At 37.9% G+C, this 25728-nt stretch overlaps 2 protein-coding genes across 10 annotated transcripts in view; one reads left to right on the forward strand and one right to left on the reverse strand.

Moving 5' to 3' along the window:
* syne2a (spectrin repeat containing, nuclear envelope 2a) overlaps window positions 1-4420 on the forward strand; it is a 79914-nt gene extending 75494 nt beyond the window's left edge. The window contains exons 72-77 of the mRNA XM_079475345.1: window positions 865-1067; window positions 1148-1348; window positions 1436-1564; window positions 2685-2876; window positions 3390-3439; window positions 3571-4420. Of these exons, the coding sequence (XP_079331471.1) occupies window positions 865-1067; window positions 1148-1348; window positions 1436-1564; window positions 2685-2876; window positions 3390-3439; window positions 3571-3781 (986 nt within the window). The 3' untranslated portion in view covers window positions 3782-4420. The remainder of the gene's footprint in view (window positions 1-864; window positions 1068-1147; window positions 1349-1435; window positions 1565-2684; window positions 2877-3389; window positions 3440-3570) is intronic.
* esr2a (estrogen receptor 2a) lies at window positions 4353-20955 on the reverse strand. 9 transcript variants are annotated; one of them, XR_013787682.1, is made up of 11 exons: window positions 20705-20949; window positions 18749-18811; window positions 15640-16174; window positions 13910-14076; window positions 13245-13361; window positions 11695-12018; window positions 11157-11295; window positions 7265-7398; window positions 6265-6448; window positions 5515-5775; window positions 4353-5408 (listed from the first exon to the last, which is right to left on the reverse strand). XR_013787682.1 is itself a non-coding variant. In XM_079475346.1 (11 exons), exons 3-10 carry the CDS (start codon window positions 16038-16040, stop codon window positions 5565-5567), a joined length of 1677 nt encoding a protein of 558 aa, XP_079331472.1. In that variant the 5' UTR covers window positions 16041-16174; window positions 18749-18811; window positions 20705-20937; the 3' UTR covers window positions 4353-5408; window positions 5561-5564. The 9 variants fall into 9 exon arrangements, 5 of the variants coding, with proteins under 5 accessions (XP_079331472.1, XP_079331475.1, XP_079331474.1 ...); XR_013787684.1 differs by having other exon boundaries at window positions 5561-5775; window positions 6265-6827; window positions 20705-20917; XM_079475346.1 differs by having other exon boundaries at window positions 5561-5775; window positions 20705-20937.
* Between the last annotated feature and the right edge of the window lie 4773 nt (window positions 20956-25728).

Below are 25728 nucleotides of genomic sequence, written 5' to 3' on the forward strand. Positions count from 1 at the left end.
TTGCTGAGCGAGATTTGACGGGGTCTCATGTAGAGGCGGAGAACTTGTACCTCCTGTGAAAAATCTAAAAGCAATAAAAGCTTTAGAGAGCTTCAAAAATAGCAAGTACCTTTAGTTTCAGCTTCATGCAGATGAAAGATACATGGAAGGATGGATAAATATATAATGGATATGATGGATATGATGGATGGATGGATGGATACGATACTGTATATGGATTAATGGAAAAATATGATAGATGTATTAACCACTGTTCCATAGAGTGGATGGATCGGTGGGAGGGTGGCTGGGTGTTTTGGTGGATGGATTAAATAGATAAATATGATTGATTGATTGATTGACGGATGGATGAATGAATAGATGGAAGGATGGATGGATTCATTGAAAATATATAACAGATGGATAAATAAGACTGAAGGATATGATGGATGGGGGGATTGATGGCTAAATAAGACTGATGGATATGATGGATGAATGGATAAATATGACGGATGAATATGAATGATGAATAGACATGGATAGATGGATGGATAAATATGAATGATGGATGGATGGATGGATGGATGGATAGACAGATAAATATGAATGATGGATGGATAAATAAATATGACAGATTAATGGATGGATATGATGGATGGAGGTATACAGTATAGATGAACAAAGATAGATTATAAATATGATGGATGGATGGTTAAATATAATGGATGGGTCTATAAATACAATGGATGGATGGATAAATATAATGCATTGATGTATAAATATGATGGATGGTTAAATACAAGACTATAGATTGTAATAGATTGATACAAGGATGGATGGATATTTGAATGAGTCTCATACATGTTAACTTCATGTGTTTGACAGGAGTGATAGAGCGCTGGGAGCTGCTACAAGCACAAGCAGTGAGCAAAGAGCAGTGCAGCACCAGAAACCCACAGCAGCTGACCTCTGACCTGCATGACATCACTTCCTGGCTGGAGCGTGTCAGCCCTGAGCTGGAGAGACTCCAGAAGCCTGAGGCATCTGCCACGGTAGAGATGTTAGAAGCACGGGTCAAAGAGCTTAAAGTAAGTTTCACAGCATCGACTCACAAACATGATTGATCGGAAATCTCAAGTTCACATCTTTTTATTTTGACACAACACAGGAAATGCAGAAGACATTCGCCCGTTATAAGATCATGATGCTGTCTCTGAACCTGGGTGGGCGAGAAGCGCAGCAGGGGGCGAGTGAAGGAGCGCAGGAGCTTCAGGAGGGTCTGCGCAGCATGAACCGACGCTGGACAGAGGCTTGTGCCGATCTTGAGGGATGGGAGGGCAGTCTACGTAACACCTTAATACGCTGTCAGGTAAGAGAACTGTGATTCATGAAGAACAGATGACCAATGGTTAGAAGGTGTCAGATGGACCTGTTGTGAACCTCTGCCTTCATCCAGGAGTTTCATGAGACTGTGCACACGCTGCTGTTGTGGCTGGCCCACGCTGAGAGCAGACGTTACACTGTAAACATGGACGACCCCTCTGTGCAGCTCTCTGTGCTGCAGGAACACAGGAACACTTTGAAGGTGAGTTAAAAACAACCCTGTGCATTTTGTGGGACATCGACAAAAGTATTTCTTTATATCCTTAAATAAGGATGAACCTTGACTGGGTTTCTTAGAGGGGCTTCATCTTGTTTATAAAGAGCATCATTATTCATGCAGAGGATTCAAAATAAGTGGATCATTTACAAGAGCATCTGACCACTTATAAATGGTGAATTTATAATATGGAAAAGAAATGTTATTTCTCTGTAGGAGGATGTTAAGTTTGTCAGTGGATGAAAGCAATGGACCATTTGTGAAGTCGTAAACATTGTAAATGTAAACTGAGTTTAAACAGTAGAGTTTAAATACGCAGCTGTGGTCAAAAATGAAGAAATATTTTCAGCTTTATGAATTTACTCTTTCCAAGGGCATGTAAGTAAAATGATCAATATGGTCTCATTCTGTGAACTTGTGACAACGTTTCTTCCAAATAATGTTTTCCAGAAAACGGAACAAACTTTTCTAAATAATGTTTGCAGATCTTAAATACTGCAAAGAAAACAAGTTTATATTCATGTTGAAACAACACAATACAAAAATGAACAAGCCTGATTTTTCACAATGGGTTTTTGCATTCTCTCAGTCTTTCACATTGTCATTGGGTGACTTCATATAATTTCTGAGGTTTGTTTCTATTGAAGTGTGTTTTTTGTGTGTCTATAAACTAAAATAGGCTGCACAAAGGCGTGCATTGCAGCTTTTATTAACATAACAGCTGTACGCAGCCTACATTTAAGTGACGCACCGTTTGGACATATATTGGGGGCAAATTTACAATAAGGTTGTATTTGTTAACTTTAGTTAATGCCTTGGCGAAGATGAACTGACAATGAACAATACTGCTATAATATCTTAAACGCTGTTTATATCAGTATTTACTGATACATTTTTAAAATCAAAAGTTGTATCTATTACAATTTGTCAATGCAAAATGTACTTACATTAACAACGAAACAGCATTGCTCATTGTTCGTTCATGCTAGCTTTTAATGTTAACAAATGCAACCATTAAGATGTATCTGTCATGGTCATCGTCTACATTATTTACTGTATTTTCCCAACGGAGTGGCATCTAATGTATTGCGCCCCCTGGTGGCAGGTTCTGGCAGAGGATCTGGGGGGCAAGCATAAGCAGGTGAGCTCTCTGCAGGAGATCACCTCTGGACTCCTCCCAGACACCGACGGGGAAGAAAGCGCTGAAGCCCGGGAAAAACTTCACGTCATAGGACACAAACTCCGGCTGCTGTCACGTCAGGTCAACCAGGATCTCCAGACCGTTCAGGAGAGATTGGTAAGAGCATTCTGCTTAAACCATTAAAAAGTAGAAAATTAAATGGGCAGCTCCCACTTGTCAATGCTTTTATGGGTTGCTATAAATTACGAGAGAAAAGCTTAGTTTTATTGGAATCTTGAGGATTTATTCAAACGTTGATAGTTTTATGTCTGTAGAACCATTTGTCATCTCCATGCAAATCGCTCGAGACCGTGATTTGACTTTACAACTACATAGTGTGATGTTTTGACTACTTGCACTTTGTTAAACTAAATGCATGTACTGTAAAAGAAACAAAACAGTGCTAATGTCATGTTCGTAAATTTGAACAGGACTGTAAAATAAAGTGGCACCCAAAGACTCAATTCAACATGGTTTTCTGTTTAGTTTTGCTGTATGTTGTTGGTTGAACACACAAATTTTGCGGTAGCTACAATGCAAAATGTTATTGTGTCTATAAATAGGAGGTTTATTGCTCACATTTCGTCCTATTTCCAAACTCATGTGTGATAAACTGTCATATCCTTACAGGAGTCCAAGACCGATGCTACCGGATGCGCAACGTCACCAGAACGCTTTAGGTACACATTCTTTACCCAGACATGAACCAATGTTTTGTTAAAGAAACAAAATCACGAGAACATACATTTTTTATTCGATTCGATTTGATAGACAGCACTAAACCAAGGTCTTGTTTTCTGCTCTACTTCAGGTCAGCGACACGTGAACAATCACCCCAGCGTTCGTTCTTCTATCGGGTCCTGCGTGCCGCTTTTCCTCTGCATATCCTCTTCCTCCTGCTGCTGGTTCTGACCTGCCTGGTCCCTCTTCCAGAGGACGACTACAGCTGTACGCTTTCCAACAATTTCGCCCGCTCTTTCCATCCCATGTTACGCTACACCAACGGCCCTCCACCGACATGAGCCGCCCGACTCCAAACAGATCAATCATCACTCCCTTTTTCAAGAGTCGGCGTGTGGTGCAGTACATCAATATTTGTAATGCTTCTATTTATGTCATTGATTTTATACTATTTATTCCCCTTTCAAAGCCATTCTACCTAGAATCATTTCTGGGAGCTTGGATGTGATCCAAACTCTCTCTGTCCCTTTGCTTATGTCAGACACACTGAAAGATGTCAAGCGTTGTAAGAGTTTAAATATTTCACTGATTTATGGATTTGGGTATTTTCTTGCTTTTGTCTCAGCTGATTTTCAAGATGTATAAGGTAATAATAGCTGGAAAATATGGACACCCATGTGGTTTCATCAACCCCACTGCAGTTAGTGGTGACATAATTGATGCCTGCTTTTTTCTGGTCTCATTTTAAAATTCTTGCTAAATCTATTTCCATGTTTGTATTCCAAAGACCATTCATATTCATTTTCGCAAATAATGTCAGATACACACAAGACATTTTAATTTACCCCTGCAATTTATAAGCATATAAGTGTAAATATAAGTGCAAAGTAAAACAGACGTGCGCACAGAAAATGAATTCAAAAGCTTCCTTGTTTGAAAATAAACATTGTATCATTAAACATATATGACGACTAGTTTTTACTTCTTACAGGATTAAACATTTTCTCAGCACATCATATTTAAAAAATAAAAATAGCAAGCTGATGGTATAAAGTTTATAAATACTTTCTAAAAACACTTGTGCGTTCATTAAAATGAAATAACACTTGCGTGCCCATGTGGTATTTTTCCAGATGGGATACTCGTCCGTATAACTTCTAGCATGTACTTTGAAACCAACATTTTTATGCTGTTATTACGGTAGGAGCTGGATAAATATTTTCACTGCTCTTGAAAACAGTAATATAACCATCAGAGTCCTAGTACAAGAGGTTTTTCAATTCGTTGTGGTTTAGCTTAGAAATAAATCCAAAGCCTTTTCACAGTGAAACAGTCATCAGATTGTCATGTTTAACAACAGATGAGTTGATTTGTCGCTAGAAATATATACAAATGTTTTTGTAAAAGGCATTTATGGTGTTAAGGGGTTTACTGGGTAAAAGCAGAAGGTAAAGGCAGTCTTGTGAAAAGGCTTGACAGAAAAAAGGCAAGTGAATTTGTTTCACTTCAGAATTCAGATTATTAGCTCCGTCCATAGCTGGTGTAGCTACATTGGTTGCTAATGTAACAACAGTACGATGTCAAGTGTTAGTCAATAAATGAAAGCAGTAAGCTGACGGCATGGAAACGCAGGAAAGAAAATTGTAACTTGCTCAAGTCCATCATAACATTGTTCATGCAAGTTGCAAACACAGCAACAGGCGCTGTAGCACACACTTTAAGACGTACATTGTTTTTTTTTTATATGAAACCCGACTTAACGTACGGACACACCTTTAGAAAAAAAACACACTTGTGGTTTGTAAAATGTCTTTGAGAGTTTTTCATCTGCTGGACCAAAAGCTTATGCTATCATTGGTGCGTTTCATCTTGTGAAATCTTAATCCTCTCTTTTTGTGTCGCTGTCTTCGTTGATCCTCCCAAAACTATAACTCATCCTTCACCGCAGAGATAGAGCGAGCAGGCAAGCTGCGTGGAAGACAGAATTAATGTGGTGTTGATTCAGCTTGTACAATGATTTGCGCACACATTTTTGGCTGATAACTGCCCGAAAGAAGCTAAGCAGTCACAATACCTGCATAATAATGCAACAGAGTAACAGAGCACATTCTGAGTCTCACCAGATTAAGGTCCTAATGTCTCTCCGTGCTGTGAAGAGGCAGCAGGGGTCTCCTGGGTATCTTTGCCTTCTTTGGGAGCAGGTCCCATTCGAGAGCTGGAGTGAGACAGCCGTGAGCTGTGCATGATATGAGCATCCAGCATCTCCAAGAGTAGATCATACAGAGGAACTATCTTCTTCATCTTCATACAGTGGAGATGGTCCATGCCTTTATTACTACAGACAGTGCATATAATGTCATTGGAAGGTTTTGCACATAGACCTACAGAAATGAAACCATGTAACATACTATTGAGATTCAAATGGCGACTAAAGAGATTTGTATCGAATGTTATCAAGGATACACAACGTATCGTTCACACCTTAAACTACAAATATTACACGAACATATCGTTTCGCTTCAAAAAAACATTTATTTTTGCATGTACGTCATTTTTTTATAATGCATGTACAGTATGTGCTTTTGGAAGTTTCACCATTTTGAGCCCTTTATAAGAGGATAACATTGGAGTACAAAATGATTTGTTTGTGATCCACTGAAAAAGTCATTCACAATAATAATAACTATTATTATTATTAGTAGTAGTATTAATAACAATTGTCATATGTATTGTTTATATCATTATTCTTATAATAAACAATAAATAATAGCATTAATAATAACAACAGCAATAGTAATAATAATGCTGTGATTTCTTTCTGTACCTGACGTGTCTTATATGGGACAGCAACATGAGCAGGTGGGCCAGGCGCGTGGAACGCTGCTGAAAACTCAGGCCGGTCTTCGAGATGGCCCACACCAGAGCATCAGTGACCGAATCCAGCATACACAGCAGCTTAGACCTGGTCTGCAGGTCCTCTCCACCCTCAGACGAACTCAAACACATGTCTGCAATGACGCACGGACGCAGATTAAAGTCAGAAGGCGCTGACATCCATAAGCGTTTGAAATAATAGAAAAATAATACATTCCAAAGGATTTCCCATTCAAGAAACAGTGAAACATCTTGAGACATCAAACACGTGATGCTGTGGAGGCGGATCGTGAAGAGATCAAGTAGGACGAAAATCCAAAGTTCAGGGGAATCAGAGCAGGAAGAAATACAGTTTCCTTCAACACTAACCAGGTACTGCCTGTTACTGACATTAGACCTTTTTTTATGAAACGGATACTTGGGTTGGAACGCTCATCAAAGCAGGCATGTTGTCCCCATTAAGATTTTCCAGTGTGCGTGAACGTTGCTCTTGCTTGGCCTTGCCAACACTCCCTAAAATGAAAGTGAGGATGGTAGTAACCTTGTAAGAGAGTTACGAGCCTCCAGTGAAGCCTCTCAGATTTATTTATTATAGGTCAATGGAGGCGTTTTTAATTTATTCGTATTTTGGGCGGGTTTCCACATTTGATGAAAGAGTTACAGAAAACAGGAACTGATGAAAGCAAAGGCGACTTATATTTGAGCCAAATCAATAATGCGCAGGATGCTTTTTGCCAAACCAAGAACTTTATTTGCGAGTATGAACAAAACAATCCATCATATGACAGAATAATACGCGTTTACGACTTGTTCAAGGTGTTCATACCCTGAGCAAGGTCACCTACAGTGTGTTTTCTTGAACAGTGAATGTTTTGATAAAAAAGTTTTGATCCCGCCATAAGTTGCCTGTGCATCTTGTCCCAATCGTTTCCAATGAGAAAAGCACTTACTAGAATTGAGGAGGATCAATGCTTTGAGACACACGTACTCCTCTCTCTGTAATTTCAGTTCTCTGAATCTGGATGTGGCTGCCAGGAGCATATCAAAGATCTCCACTAACCCCTGCACACAGCTGCTCTCATCCCTGCCAAAACAAAAAGACATTTATTAGTCCCGCAAATTAACTTCACCCCATCTCAAACACGAGACCGGCCTTTAATCTACAACCACGCTAGCTTTATTCCAAACCTGGCACCTCATAAAAGCAGGAATGCTGAAGTTTGTCCATTATGTCAATAGTAAACCAGAGCAATAGTGTACTGAGATGCGGCAGTTGAGTCTTGAGCGGTGATGATGTAAAAGCTTCAATAACACTTGTGGGAATGATTGAGAGACATTATTTATACTCTCATTCAGTGTTAAACAAATCAAAACCCAAAATTGCTGTTCCGGATGCCCCGTATGTGAGAAACATTCAGTTTTACAGCTAAAGTCAATCTCACGTCATTGCAGAGGACATTTCAAGTATTAACTTTCTCCTAACGCTGCAATTTGTAGCTTTTTAGTCAAGCAAGTTTATTAACCATCATAAGCTTAGAATAAGGATATATAATTTCACCAGTCGGGTCCAGTTTTGCAAAAAATGCCAGGTGTATTTCAACACAAAGACAAGTTGTCTCTTTTTTAAATAAAAATGGTAGTCAGAGGTGGCCCAGGACTGTTTGCTTACCTAAATCCTCAAAATGTGTTCTTTTGTGTTCAACAGAACAAAAAGATTGCACAAATTTTCATACTATGGTAACCAACGGTGCCCCACAACGGTCAGTTGCTCACGTTCTTCCAAATATCTTCTTTTGTGTTCAACCAATTTTCATTTTTAGGTGGACTATCCTTCTGACATATTTGCCAAAACGTATTCCTATTCTGCGACAACTTATTTACATGATGTGATGTTTTTCTTTACGTTGTGCACATTTTGGGATTTTTTCTTCCATCGACACAGTGAAATGCAAAAGCGTTGAGCGCAATATCTCAAAACTGAAGATGCAGATAGAACCTTACATTTCTTTAACAAATTTGTGATTCAAGCAGAGATAAAAACACAAAAGATACAGATCGCCACTGTATATTACGCAAATAAAAGAGTCTAGTATTACTAAAATAATGTAGAACTTGTGAAAAATGTTTTACATTTGATTGAAATTGAAATAGTTTTGTGCAAGACTTTAGTGTCTAAACAGATCTTAGATGACATCTCAGCAAAGTCTCGGACTGTACTAAAGAGGAAACGCATGTGATTTCCACCATCTGAAAATATCTGGGAAGCAAGAAACGTCATAGAATTCGATCTAATTTCATTTCAGTCCAGAAGAAAGAAAACAGTGGGATATTACAAATATTTTTCTTGTGTTTTTTCTTTCCTATGGAAACCTCTTCACACGCACAGAGATGTTCTTCATACAACACGATATGACTCAGCTCATGTCAGTGATGTACTGCGTTTTAAGTCTGGTTAAGTCATTTCATGGCAACGGCAGGCAGAAAGCCGGCATGTGCTCTTTCTGCACCTTCTTGACTTTGACATTTTCCCAAGTTGAACTCAGGGACCCAGATGGCTACAGTACAATGAATTCCATATCTAAAACATAGCCAATCAAAATACAGGACATGTCTGGCAACAGATCAGATATACAGCGCTGTCCAATAAAGAGCTTTAGTCCGGTAAAAATCTGTGGGGGATCTGGAACGCTAAACTAATTTGTTTCTCATATTACGACAGGGACACACAGCATGTTAAGAGCTACAAACGGATAAGCATTATAACCGTGATGGTACTGGCGTTTCTCTAGTTCCCACCACGCTGCCTCAAACATGCTTTGACATATTTGAGTCCATCCGGCCAAACTGGTGATCTTTTCATGGATGGATTTTCAACATCCATATTCAGTAAAGTAATGAACAGAAGCAGCTGTTAGGAATTCCTCACAGTTTATTATAATCGTGTAAAGCGAGAAGGGGTCAAGAGTACACATTACAATTTATATTACATTCGATTATTGCGTTTCATTTATCGTTTCATTTTACGTCATAACCTGGTACTGCTCAATGATATCGTTTGCATCATGTGTGATACCTTTTGAGGGGTTTGATCAATTTTGTTATGCACGATTTTAATATGAAGCATAGATGCAAGATCTGCTTTTGATATGCTTTTAATGTGAAATGTGAAATGTTTAAAGTTATATACACTACTGTTTAAATGTTTAACTTCACGGCATGATCCAGATAGCAAAGATAATTGATTTAATGTAAAAGAAATCTATATAATATTGATTCGACATTAAATCACTTACTTGTTATTTGGTAAAAAGTTTCATAGCTGATTTTCATAGCACTATTATCCTACAATGTAAAATAAAGAAAGAAAGAATGAGTTTGCTAACTTTTTATCAGTAGTGTATGTTAGGGTCTGTTCACATATGGCACGTTTGGTTAGATTAAAACGAACTCTGGTGCATATGTTCTGTTAGTGCGGTTTATTTGTGCAAGTGTGAACGCTGCTACCCAAACCCTGATGCGCACCAAACAAGCGGACCGATACCGCTGAAAAGATGGGTCTCGGTCCGTTTTCAAACAGACTCCGGTGCAGTTCGACTGAAATATGAACGCAACACGGACTAAAGGCATCGGACCGAAAACAGGAAGTGATAAGATACCACCTGAAAATCAAGTGATTTGGTAATATAAAAGGAGTGTTTATGAGATCTGTGCTCGCCCGTGTAACGGAGGAATTCCTGGCGCTTTTTTGACTGCTTTAAACATTCAATGAGGTCGTCACGTGCTACAGGCTCGCTAAAAATACCCTCATATGCCCAGGCATACACGGAGCATGTATAACCCAGCACACAGCATTGTTTTGGGTATCCGGTAAGTTCCGTTAAAATATAAATCATAAAAGGTGTCCAATCACGTTGCGACTTTATACATAAGCCATTAGGTTTGGTATCTTTGGGTTTGCTGTTAAAATGCCAGTCTGAACGGCAAGCGAACCAGGACTGACTTTTTTTAGTCCGGACCAAAAGAACCGAACTACAAATATGAATGTTAACCTTAATGTTAGTTAACAAAAAGTGAAATGATAATAAGTCAATCCTTTTACTGTAATTAACATTGTTAAATGTCTAAATACAATAATTCCTTTTATTATTAAAAGTTATTCACTAATAAACAATGCTAAACGAATGAACAATATAATATTTACACATTAAAGGGTTAGTTCAGTCACAAATAACAATTCTGTCATGAATTACTGACTACCACAGAAGAAAGCAGGATTGTATGTTGTGTTTTTTCTTTAAAGAATTTAGAGAGAGCTCTCACTTGCTAACATTCTTCCAAATATATGTCTTTGTGTTCAACAGAACAAATACATGTATAGAGGTTTGAAACAGCTCGAGGTTGCGTAACGAATGAGATAATTTTTATTTTTTTGGTGAGCTATCCCTTTAACATGAACCAAGACTAGGATTTAAAAATGTATTTTTTACATTATATTAATCTTGCTTACTATGAATTCATAGACAGTTATTAACTTCACAATGTTAATATTAGTGAATGTCTTTTTTATGATGATGTTCTCATCGTAGAGGTTATCCCAATAACATCACCAAATTATTAAAATTAACTTAATTTGGCTAATAAAGTGTCCTGTTTTTGATTTGTTTAGATATTTTAACTGAAAAAAAACAACAACAATACAAAACACCGATTAAGAAAATGAATTTTGCAGTGGATCTAAAGCACACAAGTGTAAACAGACAAATTTAAGAATGAGGAGATGGATGTGTCTGTTCACAAATCAGGTCATTGGAGAGATAAACACAATGAATTCAAGCTATTTACCTGCTGAGACTCAGATCAGGAGAGAAAATGAGCTTTCCAGGGTGATTGACAGACCTCCACATTAGTCCCAACATCAAAACCTCCAACCAGCAGCATTCCAACAAATGAACTTGGTCAAAAAGACTGAGCTCCACGAACCCTGCAAACAAAAACGATATAAATCTCATGTGACTCAATGTGCACTTAGGGGCGGTATTGCAGACAGGGCTTAAGACTAGTCTTAGACTTAAATAAATTTTAGATCTGACTAAACTAAAAAAAACAACTTGCAATGACATATCTTAAAATATATCAGTGACATTATTTCTTCTCTACATACACACAAGTCATGTTTGTAAAAACGACTCGCGTGTTCTAATTTAACTTAAGGCTAGTCCTGGCTAAGCCTTGTCCGGAAACCACCATTATAAGTCAATTTACTTCTCTAAAGTTACAACGTTCCATTACAACAAAAGAATCCTAAACATTCAAGGTAACTGGACAGAATACTCTGTTCTTAAAAATGAAAAGAGTTCTTAATTGTGTCTTTTACACACACCTGGTATCTTCTTAGCCCAGGAAATCATGTGGACGAGCTCTTTGTCGGCCAGGTTGGTCAGTGACATCATGACATTGGCCTCAGTGAACGGTCTCTTCATGTCCTTCATCAGGTAAATCTCGGGCGGCTCTGCGTCGATGATGCGGGCTATAAGTTCCCCGGGGCTCAGCGTCATAGTTACAGCCTCGCTTTCGCTGAGAGCATGTGGGACACTCTTAACCTCCTGAGATCTCGGGCCGCTCGCTCTGGTCCTGGCCGAGAATCGTACCAGTCGCTTCTGCTGGGCTCCTCTGTGTTGGTAGCTGCCACGATCTCGTCGTAATCCTATAAAAACACGATATAAGTGTATACAAAACACTGAGTATATATCTATTCCAATACCTATTGTGCTCGCAATGTGAAGGGTGCTCTAACCAAGTTAAAGGGATAGTTCACCCAAAAATTGTAATTCTGTCATTTAGTTACTCTGATGCGATGTGTATGACACTTCTGGAACACAAAAGAGGATATTTTTGAGAAATGTCTCTGTGGTTTTGTGTCAATTCCATGCAAAGTTAATGGTGGCCAATGTTGATCGGTTCCCAACATTCTTCAAAATATCTTCTTTTGTGTTCTGGAGAAGAAAAAGGTCAAATAGATTGGGACTGAAGTAAGCAAGTAAATGATGACAGAATTTTCACCTTTGGGTGTTGTTGTTCGTATCCACTGTAAATAAGGATGCAAAGGATTAACAGAAGAAACTATTATAATGCATATTAATTCATGTTTGGAGCCAGGGCAAAGCACTCAAGCTGCAAATCACTACACCTCATACGTGATAAAGCAGTGGTCCTCAAACCTCTTAGTTGTAAGGCCCCCTTTGTGAAGAGTGCACGGCTTTGTGGCCCCCCCTATAAAGAATTACTCTTTAAATACGTTTTTGTTTTATTTAAAATTCTGTTACACAAAGCTGGAACGTCAATCCTTTTGGTTGGTGGGCTTATTTTTCTGATGTTTGATAGCCTAAAATCTAAGAAGAATTTATACATTTCCCCCCTGGATCCATCTTGGGGGCCCCCAGTTTGAGAACCACTGGTGTAAAGAACTCAAAACAACCACTTCAACCAATGACAACAGAGAACATCACTTTCACTTCTGACCTTGAAGTGAAGCTGTGCTAGTACACTGCGCTAAAACAGCAATGGATTAGGAAAGACAGTAGAGTCTCCAAAGCAACAAGGGCTTAGTTCTAACAATAGTGGCTAAAGTGATCACTTATCTTTAGAGGACAAGCCCTTAAACATAATACATAACATAATAAAAGGCACAATCCTTTTCGAAAGCCACCTATGACCAATATCTACATGTATAAATATCCAGGGCCAAATCATATCACATTGTCCTATCAATGCAATCCATCTTCTCGGCATGTTAGATGCCTAATATTGAGACACAGACTAAAGTCCATGATATTGGATAAAAGTCATCAGGGTTTGGCAAGGTCTGGTGTTGTTTTTGGTAACTGTAAAAAGACCTTTGGTAGAGAGACAAAGAGAGCGAAAAAGCCTCACCACATTTCATCATTCCCACTTCATAGCACTTTCGGAGTCGGCAGGCCTGGCAGCTTTTTCGCCGGTTCTTATCTATGGTGCATTGGTTTGTTGCAGGGCAGATATAGTCATTGTGTCCTGAGAAAATGAATCAGATCCAATGAGCTAAGACAGATTTATAAGACTTACTTTTGCATCAAAGCCACTTTTCCATTATCAGCTGTGTAGTATAAAGCTGGCTATAAATGGATGCAGAAAAACAAGACCAATTGTTCCTTAAAAAGTATAATGTTTACAAACATTCTAAAAAAAAGCTGGATTGAAAGAGATATACCGTAAAATAACAGTTTTCCTGTAAAATTACATGATTTTCCCAATTCTTATTGTTTGTCATGCGGTCTTTAACTATGACTTAACATTTTCTAACTGGATTTTAAAAATAGATAGAAAACAGTCAAATATACTTTTTTTACATTTTACGTGGACAATCTGTAAAAAAAAGAAGAAATTACATACTGTAAAATTTTCGAACAATTTTTTGAATAGTAAACGGAACACATAAATCTAACATCTAAGTAGACAAGTTACATACACATGGCATAATATCATATTCTACTTTATATCCTGGGAGATGTTTTTGTATAAATACAAAAAGAACACAATAAAGTTCTCATAGAGAGTGATACCTTGGATGCTCCTCTTGAAGAAAGCTTTGCAGCCCTCACATGACCACACTCCATAATGATACCCTGAGGCATAGTCACTACAGACAGCACAGTAGTGCATGTCAGCTTTACTTCTGAAGGATGCAGACGTCTCCTCAGCATCAGCGGTCCTCTTCACCAGAGGTTTGCTGGAGATGGCAGCAGACAAACGCATCTCAGCAACTTTAATAAATGGGTGATTCTCAAAATATCTTGGCTAACAAGATGTCGAACATGAAAAAATGATATTTGCACCAACAAATTCCCCTTGCAGGCATTAAAACATCATCTGTCACGTGTTAACACTTTTTAGATAAAAAAAAAATAAGACCATAAAAAAATCTCATTACCATAACAGCCTAAAACTTCCACTTAATAGCATGTTTGGCAAAAAGAGAGAAGCCACAATGTCTATTCAACTATAATTAATCAGTATATTTTTTATAAAAAAATATATGTGGAAAACTACCTGTTACGGTAATGATAAAAAATATTGTCGAGTACACAGTTCGACTAAAGAATACAATTTAGTAAAACTTTTTAAAGATCTCTGTGTTTCTTTCAAAAATGTTACGGATGAGAACATCAGCCATGAACTTTACATTTTCCCACTACCTTTTTATTACACATAAATATTATGTGTCAATGTTATTATTTAAAAAAAATTAACATTAAAAATAAAAGAAACACTGCCAGCATATAGGCATATTTTACAATAAAATGTAAAGTCGGAGAACGTGTGTCCGTTCTTACTCCAGGGGTTTTCAAACTGGGGTCCGGGACCCCCAGGAGGCCTTCAAAGGTTGGAAATATTAAACAGGTAACAAACATTTAAAAGTATACTGAACATTAGGATTGTTTCAAGTGTTTATCAGCTTTTTTGCTAATCAGATACCAGAATGTTCATATTTGGATCTTTCTAGAGATTTTTTCTCACCATAGTTCTTCTTTTTTTGCACTCCAGATGAAACCCAACTATTTAAGTTTATAAATCAATACGATGTCTTTGTTAGACAAATATGATTTTATAAAGTTCACGTTTCTCTACACATAAAAATAGCTGTGTATTTTAAAACAGAGGTTTTAAAACCTCTCACAAAAGGTTAATTTTATTTAGTGGTCCTTGCTATCAAAGTTTGAAAACCCCTGGCTTAGTCAAAGCACATTTATCCTTGTCCAGGGACTCCTTTAGTTAGATCTCAAAATTACCAATTTGTGATTTTATTGGGTCCCATATTTTTTTAAATGTCTTGGGTCTACTCGCAAATGTATATCTAAGTCTTAGTTCTCTAAGCCACATTTCAAATGTCGGCCCAGATTACTTTTTCCATTTCTGTAAAATTGCCTTTTTAGTCAGGATCATATATAATCAAACAGCTTTTGATTCATTCACTATTCCTACCGTATTCCTAAAACTGGCATTATACATGCAAATTCTTATCTTTAAAGTACCCATTGTGATTGTAGGATCTCATTTTAAGCATTGAACTGATCCCATAATAATTGAAAAGTGCCCCTGAAATAATATAAGACCGGTACATTTAAAGCCTGCACACAATGATCGATGAACGATGATCGCATGCTGCAATGTTATTACAAACATGTAAAGATTTTAATATGCCGTCAATGTTTTATAGCTAAACGATTATAAAATGCATATCATCAATTATATCTATAGTTATTGTTATATTTAATTTTCAGTATCCACATACCTGTTTTCCTCTTCGGCGAGATCATGTGGCATCAATTCAACCCAGGTTCCACTGGTCGGATGGTTTTGCTGAAGGCGTGTCTGTTGTTGATGCAATGCAAATGAAGAAACGTGACTATGTGGTGGCCAGAAGAGGGTGGGGCTTAGCGACTGCCGTACTGATGGGCAGTCAGAAAGGGGAGGAGCGCCATAACCCAGCAGAGTGGGGCTGTAGAACGGCAGTGCGGTGAAATCATGGCCAAGTTCCGTGTAAGGTGATGGGATGCAGATGGGGTGGCTTTCCACTGGCAGGGATGGAGAGGTTGAGTTAAAGATAGGGGACAGTACATGACTTCCCAACCGGCTCGAGTCCACTTCCTGCATATGCAGTACAGAGTTTTCTTCCTCGGGATACTCAGACATGATGATCGCAGTTAAGCTCAAAGTTGTTGCATCATGAACAGGGGACTGTTGATGTTTCTTGTGTTTATAACCTCAGTCATGGATGTAGACTGTTGTATTATCCACAGGAATTATCCAGTTTTAAATGTTGACAACTGATGGAAAGGAAAAGTGTTTTTTATTCTATGTCAACAGTTCTTTCTTTAAAACACACACACACACACACACACACACACACACACATTAAAATAAAGCAGTGTGGCCATTGCGGGCAAACACAAGCATCAACAGGTTCAAACTGTTTGCAAACTATAGCAGCTTTGAAATGAACTTAAAAGATCGAAGACCCATCGGATTTAAATATTCATTTTCTATCGAGGTCTCGTGAGTTTAGAGATTTCAAAGATTACATAAAAGTCAAAGCGATAAAGCACAAGAGGTTTTGCTAGACTGCGATACTGCAGTCAAATCTGAAGGATGCTGTTCACAGAATGCAATCCAACCCCTTCAGTTATGAATATACTCACCAGGAACATTATTTCATACATATTAAGTTTCACCTCCACAGTCCTGAAATGACTGTATAGGTTGGATCTTAAATTATAACGTTTGCCTCTTCTATCTCTTTGTAGTTTTGCACTGGTGGCATGGCAGTATTGAAAAAAATACCCTGCTGAAGTAAATAAGAAATACGCACATGATATCTTTAATAATATGCCGTAAATCCTTTAATAACAATGCAAAATAAGTTGCCTATATCACATTTAAACCAATTGTTTTCGGTACAATAGCTCATGTTAAATGCTGTCTTTTGTAACAGCTAAAACACAGATTTTGACCAATCAGCAACCAGGATCAGAATTGAAATGAGCTGCTTTGGAGTTGAGAAGTGGCTGCACTGTGAATGACTTCCCATCAATCATTCTTTGGGATGAAGCCACTTCCCAATTCCATGATCTCATTTTGTCTGGTAGACAAGATTTTATTGAAAACTACTGGATTAACTGCAGACTGTTGTATTTAGGTAACGACCAATTCTACACATATGCGCAATAAAAAAAAGAGATTTAAATGATTTAGTTCCGTTTTCACAAACTTTCATTGATAAATCTTGATCAAACAACAGACAATATTCATTTGGATATGCTTTCATCCCAAGTGACATGTGAATATCATCAGTACATGGGTTCCTTAGTAATTAAACCCATGACCTTGGTGTTGCTAGTGCCATGTTCTACAAGCTGGGCTACAAAAACAGTTTACACACGTTGTGTTTCATTACTTGCAATACGCTGAACAAACAACCAATAGCATTGAAGACTACAAAATAGAACTAAAAGTGGTTGTTGGAATCATAGGAAAACCACTTTAAGTGCTATGTAGAACATTATACCACGGGGCTGTTGAATGCTTCAATCTGATTGGTTGACAAGCGTTCTATGGGTTTAATTTTCAGTAAATGCACACCTATGAAGGTGTTCCGGGTCTGCTGACCGCATTACAGTTCCATATCACTTCGCCAAGTTTAAACAACAGAGAGGTTATAGTGTAGCCTAGAGGCCATCACCGCACACAGCACCCTGCTCTTGAACGGACCTTTATAACGTCAAACTTTACTGGTAATAGAAACGTGTGCCGTTTCGTTTCAATAAACAAAACATTTCAAAAAAACACATATAATGAAATCAAATAAATCAAATAACTAAATAGAAAAACAAAATGCGTCAATATACCCTGATAGCTTACTGGTTCGTTTTCCTCTTCATGCTGCTTACAACTGATGACAAATATAACTTGATAGACCAAGTCTTTGTGATTTTTTCCCCCCGTTCATGGTAGAAACCATACGAGGAATAAATCATTATTAACACTGGGATTTCAAGCTTCCGGTCTGTTCGCTCTAACGGACGCTTGAATTGAGATGCGCAAGAAAGTAGTCCTACCCTCAACAGCATTTTAAAGGCAATAACATGACAGACGTTGAAATTAAACATTTGAACAATGTCCAGTGGTGTGGTAACCGTGGTATGAGCGGAATATATGACTCCGGTCCGTTCAATTACTCCAAAGTTAATGTACACCTGAGGTGGTAATGCGGCCACGAAACATCTTCAATTATTCCTTACAAATCTTGGTCCTTCAGTGGTTCCTTGGGATGACACAGGTGCTATACAGAACTGCTGAAGAACCATACAGGGGCTTAAAAGGTTCCTTCGACAGAAGTGGTGCTGTGTAGTTCTTCAGCGGTTCTATATAGCACATCAGTCATCCCAAAGAACCGCTAAAGAACCTCTGAATAACCACTGAAGCACAAAGACATGGTTCTACATAGCACTTAAAGTGGTTCCCCTATGATTACGAGCCAAGATGCACTATTAGTGCTATAAAGCCCCTTTTTGTTTTGTGTGAAATACATTTTTCATTATGGCCATTATATGGATAAGACACATATTTTAAACAGCTTTTTAGTGCCACCCCAGAGATGAAAGACCAGTATTACTGTCTCTCACGAGACAGAACTGTGATAAAGATATACATTTCTTCCTGAAAGTTTAATCATAAAAGTAATTGTTACTAATCGACACACCGGTGAACTGCTGTTTTAAATTGTATTTGACAGAAGAGCAGTTAGCGACACTGTCTGTCTGGACTGCTAACGGTTGACCTTAGTCACCCGAGGACTTTTGAACCTTTATTCCAATGCAGACAGGAACACGGCCAAAACATACCCGGCACAGGGCACATTACTGCAGGATGAAAGAGAGGAGATCACATGAAGAAAAGAAAGTCATCTGGAAAAACACAGAAAAGCAACATTTGTTAACAGTTAGCGTCACGTGAAAGGATGTTGACTCTTAGTCTGAAAATCTTTTAAGGACAGGTATGAAACGTTCAAATAAAGATATTCCCCTAGAAGTATTTCCCTACGACACAGAGACGTAAATGATTTTATGCACCTAACAGACAAGTGAATGCTAAATGCTTATTAAGTATTAAATAGCAAAGTGGGACACTAGCACATCATTTCCTATTGGAGTTGTATTATATGATGGTTCTCATACAATATTTGAAATAGCCAAAGGTCTATATGCACTACATCAAAAAAGAAGCAATATTAAAAAGGTACTGCGTGTAATTAAGCAAAGATGTGAAAACAACATCTGTTAATTCTCCGAAAAAGAAGGGTGGAGTGAGCCGTTGGTTGCAATTCACAACCTCACCACTAGATGCCACTAAAAGTCATACACTGCAACTTTAAATGCACCATATGCGCAAAATTCTTGCATAATGACTATACGTGAAAACAAATGCAAATGCATTAAGTAATTCACAAAACTTTGTGTTTGCTTTCAAAGCCACCAAATGTGACGCTTTAACCAATCAATAACCAACATAAAGTCCTGACATAGTTGACATAGTCCCAAAAACCTAATGAACTTTCCCTCTCTACAGTAACGGTTTATTTGAGAGGAGGGTAAGAAAGACTGCGGCAAAGAGGAAGACACAAGGGGGGAGATGGAGACTTCAAGCTGCCCGCATCAATTCTCCACAGAAAGACAGTTTACCATGATGCGGCTCTTGAGGGAAAAAAGCACCCGGCCACTGGCCAGCAATGCATACCAAACACAAAGGCCCAAGGCCATGGTATGATCTTTCCTTACTCCCTTCTCTGGCGGAAAGCGGATAAGGGAGAGAAGGCAAGACGGAAACCATGCCCTGTGCAGGAGTGCTGGGAACCGGAGGAAGATCACCTTCGGTCCTGATGCGAACCTTTGAGACTATAAACCTTATATGTATATGTTATATATAACCTCAAAGGAAGTCGTAGGAGTAACATGCACTTCGCCGAATGAATCTAAATAGGCAAGCCAGGTTCTTTTGCTTTTATTAGAATACAATCAATCTGTGAAATGACAATGGTGGGTTTAGAAAGGACACGAATCGTTGCAATGCATCACAAAACGGCTCACGGGTCAGTCTCGAGTGATGTTGCATTGATCTGACGCTGTCATTTTCTACAGGACAAGAATAAGCGGAACCGTGTTCGAGGCAAAAAACAAATAACAACAACAACAGGCAAGTCAGTTTAATGTGAAATGACTTAAATAACCTTGAGAGGAACTGAAATCTTCAATGGGGCATAAAATTAGAAAGCAAGCACGCCGAATGAAGTGAACGAAAACTAAACTGCATTTATTTATGTAGTGATGTTTCTCTCTTTGTTAGGTAATGTACCACCATTTAAAAACTTGAAGTGAGAATTAATACCAAAAGAAGCATCCGGCTGGCATTAATATATCATCATGATAGTGGTCAGCTATATTCTAGTCATGATTCAATAATGGACAAATCACAAATCCATAGGTGCACATCACGTTATGCCTCTGTCACACACTAGTGAAGTCATGTAAACACCTTCTTACTTATTTGAGAAGACTACACGTGAAGCATATTTATTCTATTGTGATACAGTGACGTGAACGTGTTCAATAACATTAAAAGGGATGATTCACAGTGACATGCTTCATAAAGTGCATTGACATTTTATGTCAATATATCAACAGACTAGTCTAGAGTTTACACGTGTTATATAGACGTTAATATAAGGTTAATATTATATTGCGATTGGGATGAAGTTTCCCGATATGCACTACTATACCTGTGCGTGTTAAGAGGGAAGCTACCTGTTGCAGTATCCGTGTTTAACCTCAAAGGCAGCGTGCGCGTGTCTTCATATCCGATCCGGAATCCCAGACGAGAACTGTATCTCTTCCTTGTCACTTTAAATGTGACGGACCTTGTTTGAGGAGAAAGTGCCAAGAGCAAAAGTGTGTCAATCTCTGTAAACGTTGTCTGTGAGAAAAGCAGCCAAAGTCTGTTCTGCTCCCTCTGTCAACGATCGCACTTATTTGAGAGCGCGCACGTCACTGACCACGCCCCTTAAGCCACCGCCCCCAGATGCAGCTAAAGTCCTCCGGTTAAACATTTGCAATTTTATTTTAGGGTACTGGGTTATGTTTAGAAAAACGTGTTCATTGTTCAGTTACTGGGATTTCTTTGGTATTTAAAAAAGCATTTGCTGAACTTCGTTACAGCCCACTAGAAACTATGGGTAACACTTTACAACTTAGGTCAGGGGTCTCCAACCTTTCTGTAAGCGAGGGCTACCAAAATATCTAAAATCCTCTAGAGGGCTAACGTACTTTCAAACTTTAAAAATGTGATGCCTTATTTTACGCTCACCGCACCAAATTAAGTTTTCTTATATTAAAGAATATATTAAAGCTTATAACACTTGCTTATAAGAATAGTCACAGATTTATTATTGGTGAGTGGCGGGCACCTTACAGAGTTCATGCGGGCAACCAGGTGCCCACGGGCACCACGTTGGAGACCGCTGATTTAAGTGTATGTTCACAAAAACTATGACAATGAACAATTCGTCTACAGCAGGTATTAATCTAAGTTAATGTCAATATTGACCTCAACATGACAAGTTTAAAACACGACGAACTGACATTAACAATTTTTTTAACTTACATGAATACGTAAATATTGTAAAATATATTGTTCATTGATTGTTTATTACGTTAGCTAATGCATCAAATGATGTTAACAAATGAACCCATTATTGCAAGAGCTTACTCATCTTGTTCATTTCTGAGAAAAATAGCTAATATGAGTAAAGACAAACTTGCAATAATATCACAGCATTCTTTTATTATACAAATCCCATGTTAAGTCAGCTTAATGCAAGCCTTATGAAAGTCAAAATAAATTACACAACAAAGTCAAACGTTTGCTCCGGTGTGTCTAACTTATCAAAACGATGATATAAAGAAGAGGTCAATTGACTAACATGTTATCCAATAAAAATCAGGCCTGTCGTGTTATTTAGATAATGCGACAAGGTACTGTAATTCTAACACGGTTGACCCTTTAGTACCGTTATCCATTTTGGTACTTTAACATTGTACAGAATGTAACTTGTTCAAGGGAACAGCCAAAAACAATGCGGGGATAAAATGCTCTAAATTGACGTCACTAGCAGTGCAAATGGAAGTTAAGACAAATAAAACACCCGGATGAGCAGGTCTGATGTTGTTAGCCTATTTAAAGTCATAGTTTTGGACCTCAGGGAATGGGAGCGAATGGTAGTAAATTGTGCCATCTAACAAGGACTAACAGCGCCCTGTAATGGCTTTGTAAATGTGGCGGGGAAAAGCCATCTCCACAGGCAACCCAGGAAATGCTGGGTTCTTTTTCTGCCACTTTCTCTCTGCACCTGCATTCAGGATGTCAGATAAGCAGCCCTGTGGCCCGCTGGGATGATTGCACCTGTTACCCCTGCACCATACGAAGCTCCTGCTTTTAGAGTTCAAGAAGAACATGTCTGGTGATTACCTGTACATGTACAACCACAGGAGCCTAATTTGTTTATTTTGCTGCAAATTATGCATCATCACGAATAACAACCTCGCATGTTTAGATGTAAAATATTTCTGATAATTATTCGATTTATGGCAGACATTAAGGTTCATATGGAGCTGGGACACCTAACAGATTGTAAGATTGAAAATACAACTATCAGGGGTCAAATGGTGTTATTAGGTCAAAGCATTCAAAGCCTTTGTGGACGCACCACATATAGCACATAGGCAACTTGTGAAGCTACACCTTGAGCTCCTTCACCATTAGATTCACTGTGCACCGTGCTCTATAAGTAATATAGTGGAGAAGAGAGTCCGCACCTCAGGAGGGGTGTTTCATCCTCTTTCAGACTTCATTATTACTGCTAGAAATGGGTCCTGCTGATGAAATGAGACAGAAGAATAAGGCAAGAACCGAACAGGACTGGTTGAAGGAACAGAAATGTATCTAATCCAGGCAGGTCTGTATTGGTGATAATCACCATTCAATGAGAGGTGCCCTGTTCCCTACTGAAGACTATTTCAATAATCACTATCATGAACTTTTAGGAGAGGTGGAAAATGGAGTAAAAAAGAAAATTACTCTTATAATAGAACAACGCAGGTCAGCCACTAAGAAAACATATCTGTGGCCCTGAAAGGACACTCTTAAGGAGACGGGGCTTTCCTGAACCGTAGACTTTGTTAACTCAAGTTCATACGTTGTGCAAAACAATATTCAAAAGACGATATTTGATGACGCCTTTATTGCTGTTCAAGTCAAGTCAAGTCAAGTCAGCTTTATTTATATAGCGCTTTTTACAATTTTCATTGTTACAAAGCAGCTGTAAAAGAAAACATTGACTATAAGTAAAACATAAAAGGTTGTGGAAGTCAAAACACAGGTCAAATATCAGACACACAATAAATTCCTATATGCAGTGTTAATTAAATAAATCAGAAAGGTATATGGCTCTTTTAATACTGAATGAAAATGATCTCTCTATAGAGCCAATTAATATACTTTTTTATAACCAATTTACTTTATTTATTACTGTTACATAAGACATATACCGTCATTTAATTGATACTTTATTGTTCCCATTTCTTTTGTTACTGAGAAGAATAAGCCAAAAAGATAAAATAAGGGGGTTTAACGATAGACTTTGGATGATGAAAGATTCTATGTCATATCACACAATTTTTTTTCGTAGACAAATGTAATAACTTGTAATAACTTACATTTAATATTGATTGATAATTATCTCTCTACAGTGGCAATACATTTTTATAACGAATTTCCTTTATCGCTGTTACATAAGACTCAAGACATATATTGCAGAGTCAGTAAAGTGCCGAAGTGACAAAAATGCCAGCGGGCAGAAAAATGCCTTCCTTAAATAACAGCCCGACACGTGCCAAATCAACACAATAACATCAACAGCTTCCTCTCTCACTTCTACAAAGCTTCATATACTGACCTCCTGTGGGTCAACTTGAACCGCTGGCATGACCCTGGCACCATCAGTCAGGTTTTAATTCCCCGTTCCAGAGGCCATGTGTCACTGAACCAGTGTTCTCCACGGTTGTTTGTGGCAGTGGGATCTTCCTCTTCTTTACAAATCAATCGTTCTTTGGAAGCCAATACTTCTTCTTTTCTTTGTCAGCTGTTTTCCTGCTCCGAGGTTCTTGTGACCTGGGCAGTATAATTGGTGAAGATGAAATGACGGTGGGATACAGACCTGTATAGAAGATTTCAGATTAAATCAGTTATAGAATTAAATCCATGTTATGGTTCCTAATCAAACAATCAAAAGCTTCATTTCGTTTTTTTACTCACAAAATGACTAGTGACATACAGTAATAATTTAATATTTAACCATTTGCAATTGAGCCTCTTACAAAACCATGACCTAGATTCTCCACATTATTCACCATTCATTTGTACTATTCAAGATAGTAAGCTGGTAGATATTGCAAGATAAACACTGGAAGGATGATAATTACCACAAAATAACATCATTTACTTCATTCGTTATTTGTGATGCCTTAACCAAACAAGAGGTGAATGCATTAGTCATTGTACACTTTTACAATAGGATAGTTGCTGTGCTTGCATCTCTTCAAATGAAGAATGAGGCTGTCTGTGTGGGCCAGACCTTTTACTTCCATGACAGAATTGCAGAAATGTTTTATGTGTGCATTCAGTTCTTAAAAGAAATAAAAAATGAGGTATTTAAAAACCTAAGGGATATATGAGATACAAGATCCATCAATTTAAATTGCCTGCTGAACAAAATATTATTATACACAGCTAACATGCTGACTCTGAACGCTGAGTGAAGATGCGTGAGATTAAATCAATCCTTTCTGGAAAATATCAAAGAACTGCAAAGGCAACAGAATTATAGGTCTGTAACAGTCATTAATTCACAGCTTTACCACAGAACCCACCCAAATACTGCTTATCATTTTATACTACACTAGAGAAATTAGAAATGTGCTTCATGCAGAACAGTTCAAAAGGAGTGACAAAAGTAAAATGGAGACCATTGTAAATCCTTCATCAGATGCAAAAAGTGGAACATGGAAAGCAAAGAATGAGAGAGAAAATTGGAGGGATTCAGTTCAGGCTGCACCATCTCTGCAGATTTATAAGGATCCATTTTGGCAGCCATTGTCAAAGCTCTCACAGGCCAGTTTAAACAGATATTTGCTTTCCAACAATGTAAAAACAAATCTGTAAAACAAATTTTAATTTCTGTCAGCTAGAGCGACACATACGGTATTTTTCCCTGTAAAATTACAGGACATAAGGATAGTAGTAATTATTGTATAATAATAAAAAGAATCCTCACTTTATACAGTTCTTGACCGTATTTAAAAATTTAATCTTGTAAAAAAAGACCGAAATTTTCTGGGCGCCCGAAATAAACTGTAAAATAACGGCTTTGCCCTGCGAAATTACATGTTTTTTCTTTGAAACATTGGTAAAAAAAAAACCTGTAAAAACATTTTTTTACAGTGTAAGACAGTTATGGGGCTACCCAGAAATAAAGTCATTAGAATCACAAATGTATTTACCTCAGCAGTTCAGCAGTGACATTGGTCAAAACGTTAGAAAGCATTTTACTGAGCTGTCACTATAGGAAGAACTAGACTCAGGAATGTAATATTCAGAAAATTGTAATACATTTCTATTAAATGGACTATTTATTTCTGCTAACCAATAGCCCTATTATTTTCTATAACTATAATGCCTTTATATTCGGGTAAGAAAGCCTTTTTTTCACTTTGCC

The sequence above is a fragment of the Barbatula barbatula genome, assembly GCF_947034865.1.
Source record: "Barbatula barbatula genome assembly, chromosome: 15".
Classification (NCBI taxonomy): Eukaryota; Metazoa; Chordata; class Actinopteri; order Cypriniformes; family Nemacheilidae; genus Barbatula; species Barbatula barbatula.

Coding starts and splice junctions, on each gene's coding strand:
- esr2a (XM_079475346.1), bottom strand. CDS start 16,040: ATGTCTGAGTATCCCGAGGAAGAAAACTCTGTACTGCATATGCAGGAA. Junction 13,362..13,909: donor CTTCAAGAGGAGCATCCAAG/GTATCACTCTCT, acceptor TCATTTTCTCAG/GACACAATGACTATATCTGC. Junction 5,776..6,264: donor TCCCATATAAGACACGTCAG/GTACAGAAAGAA, acceptor CACTGTCTGTAG/TAATAAAGGCATGGACCATC.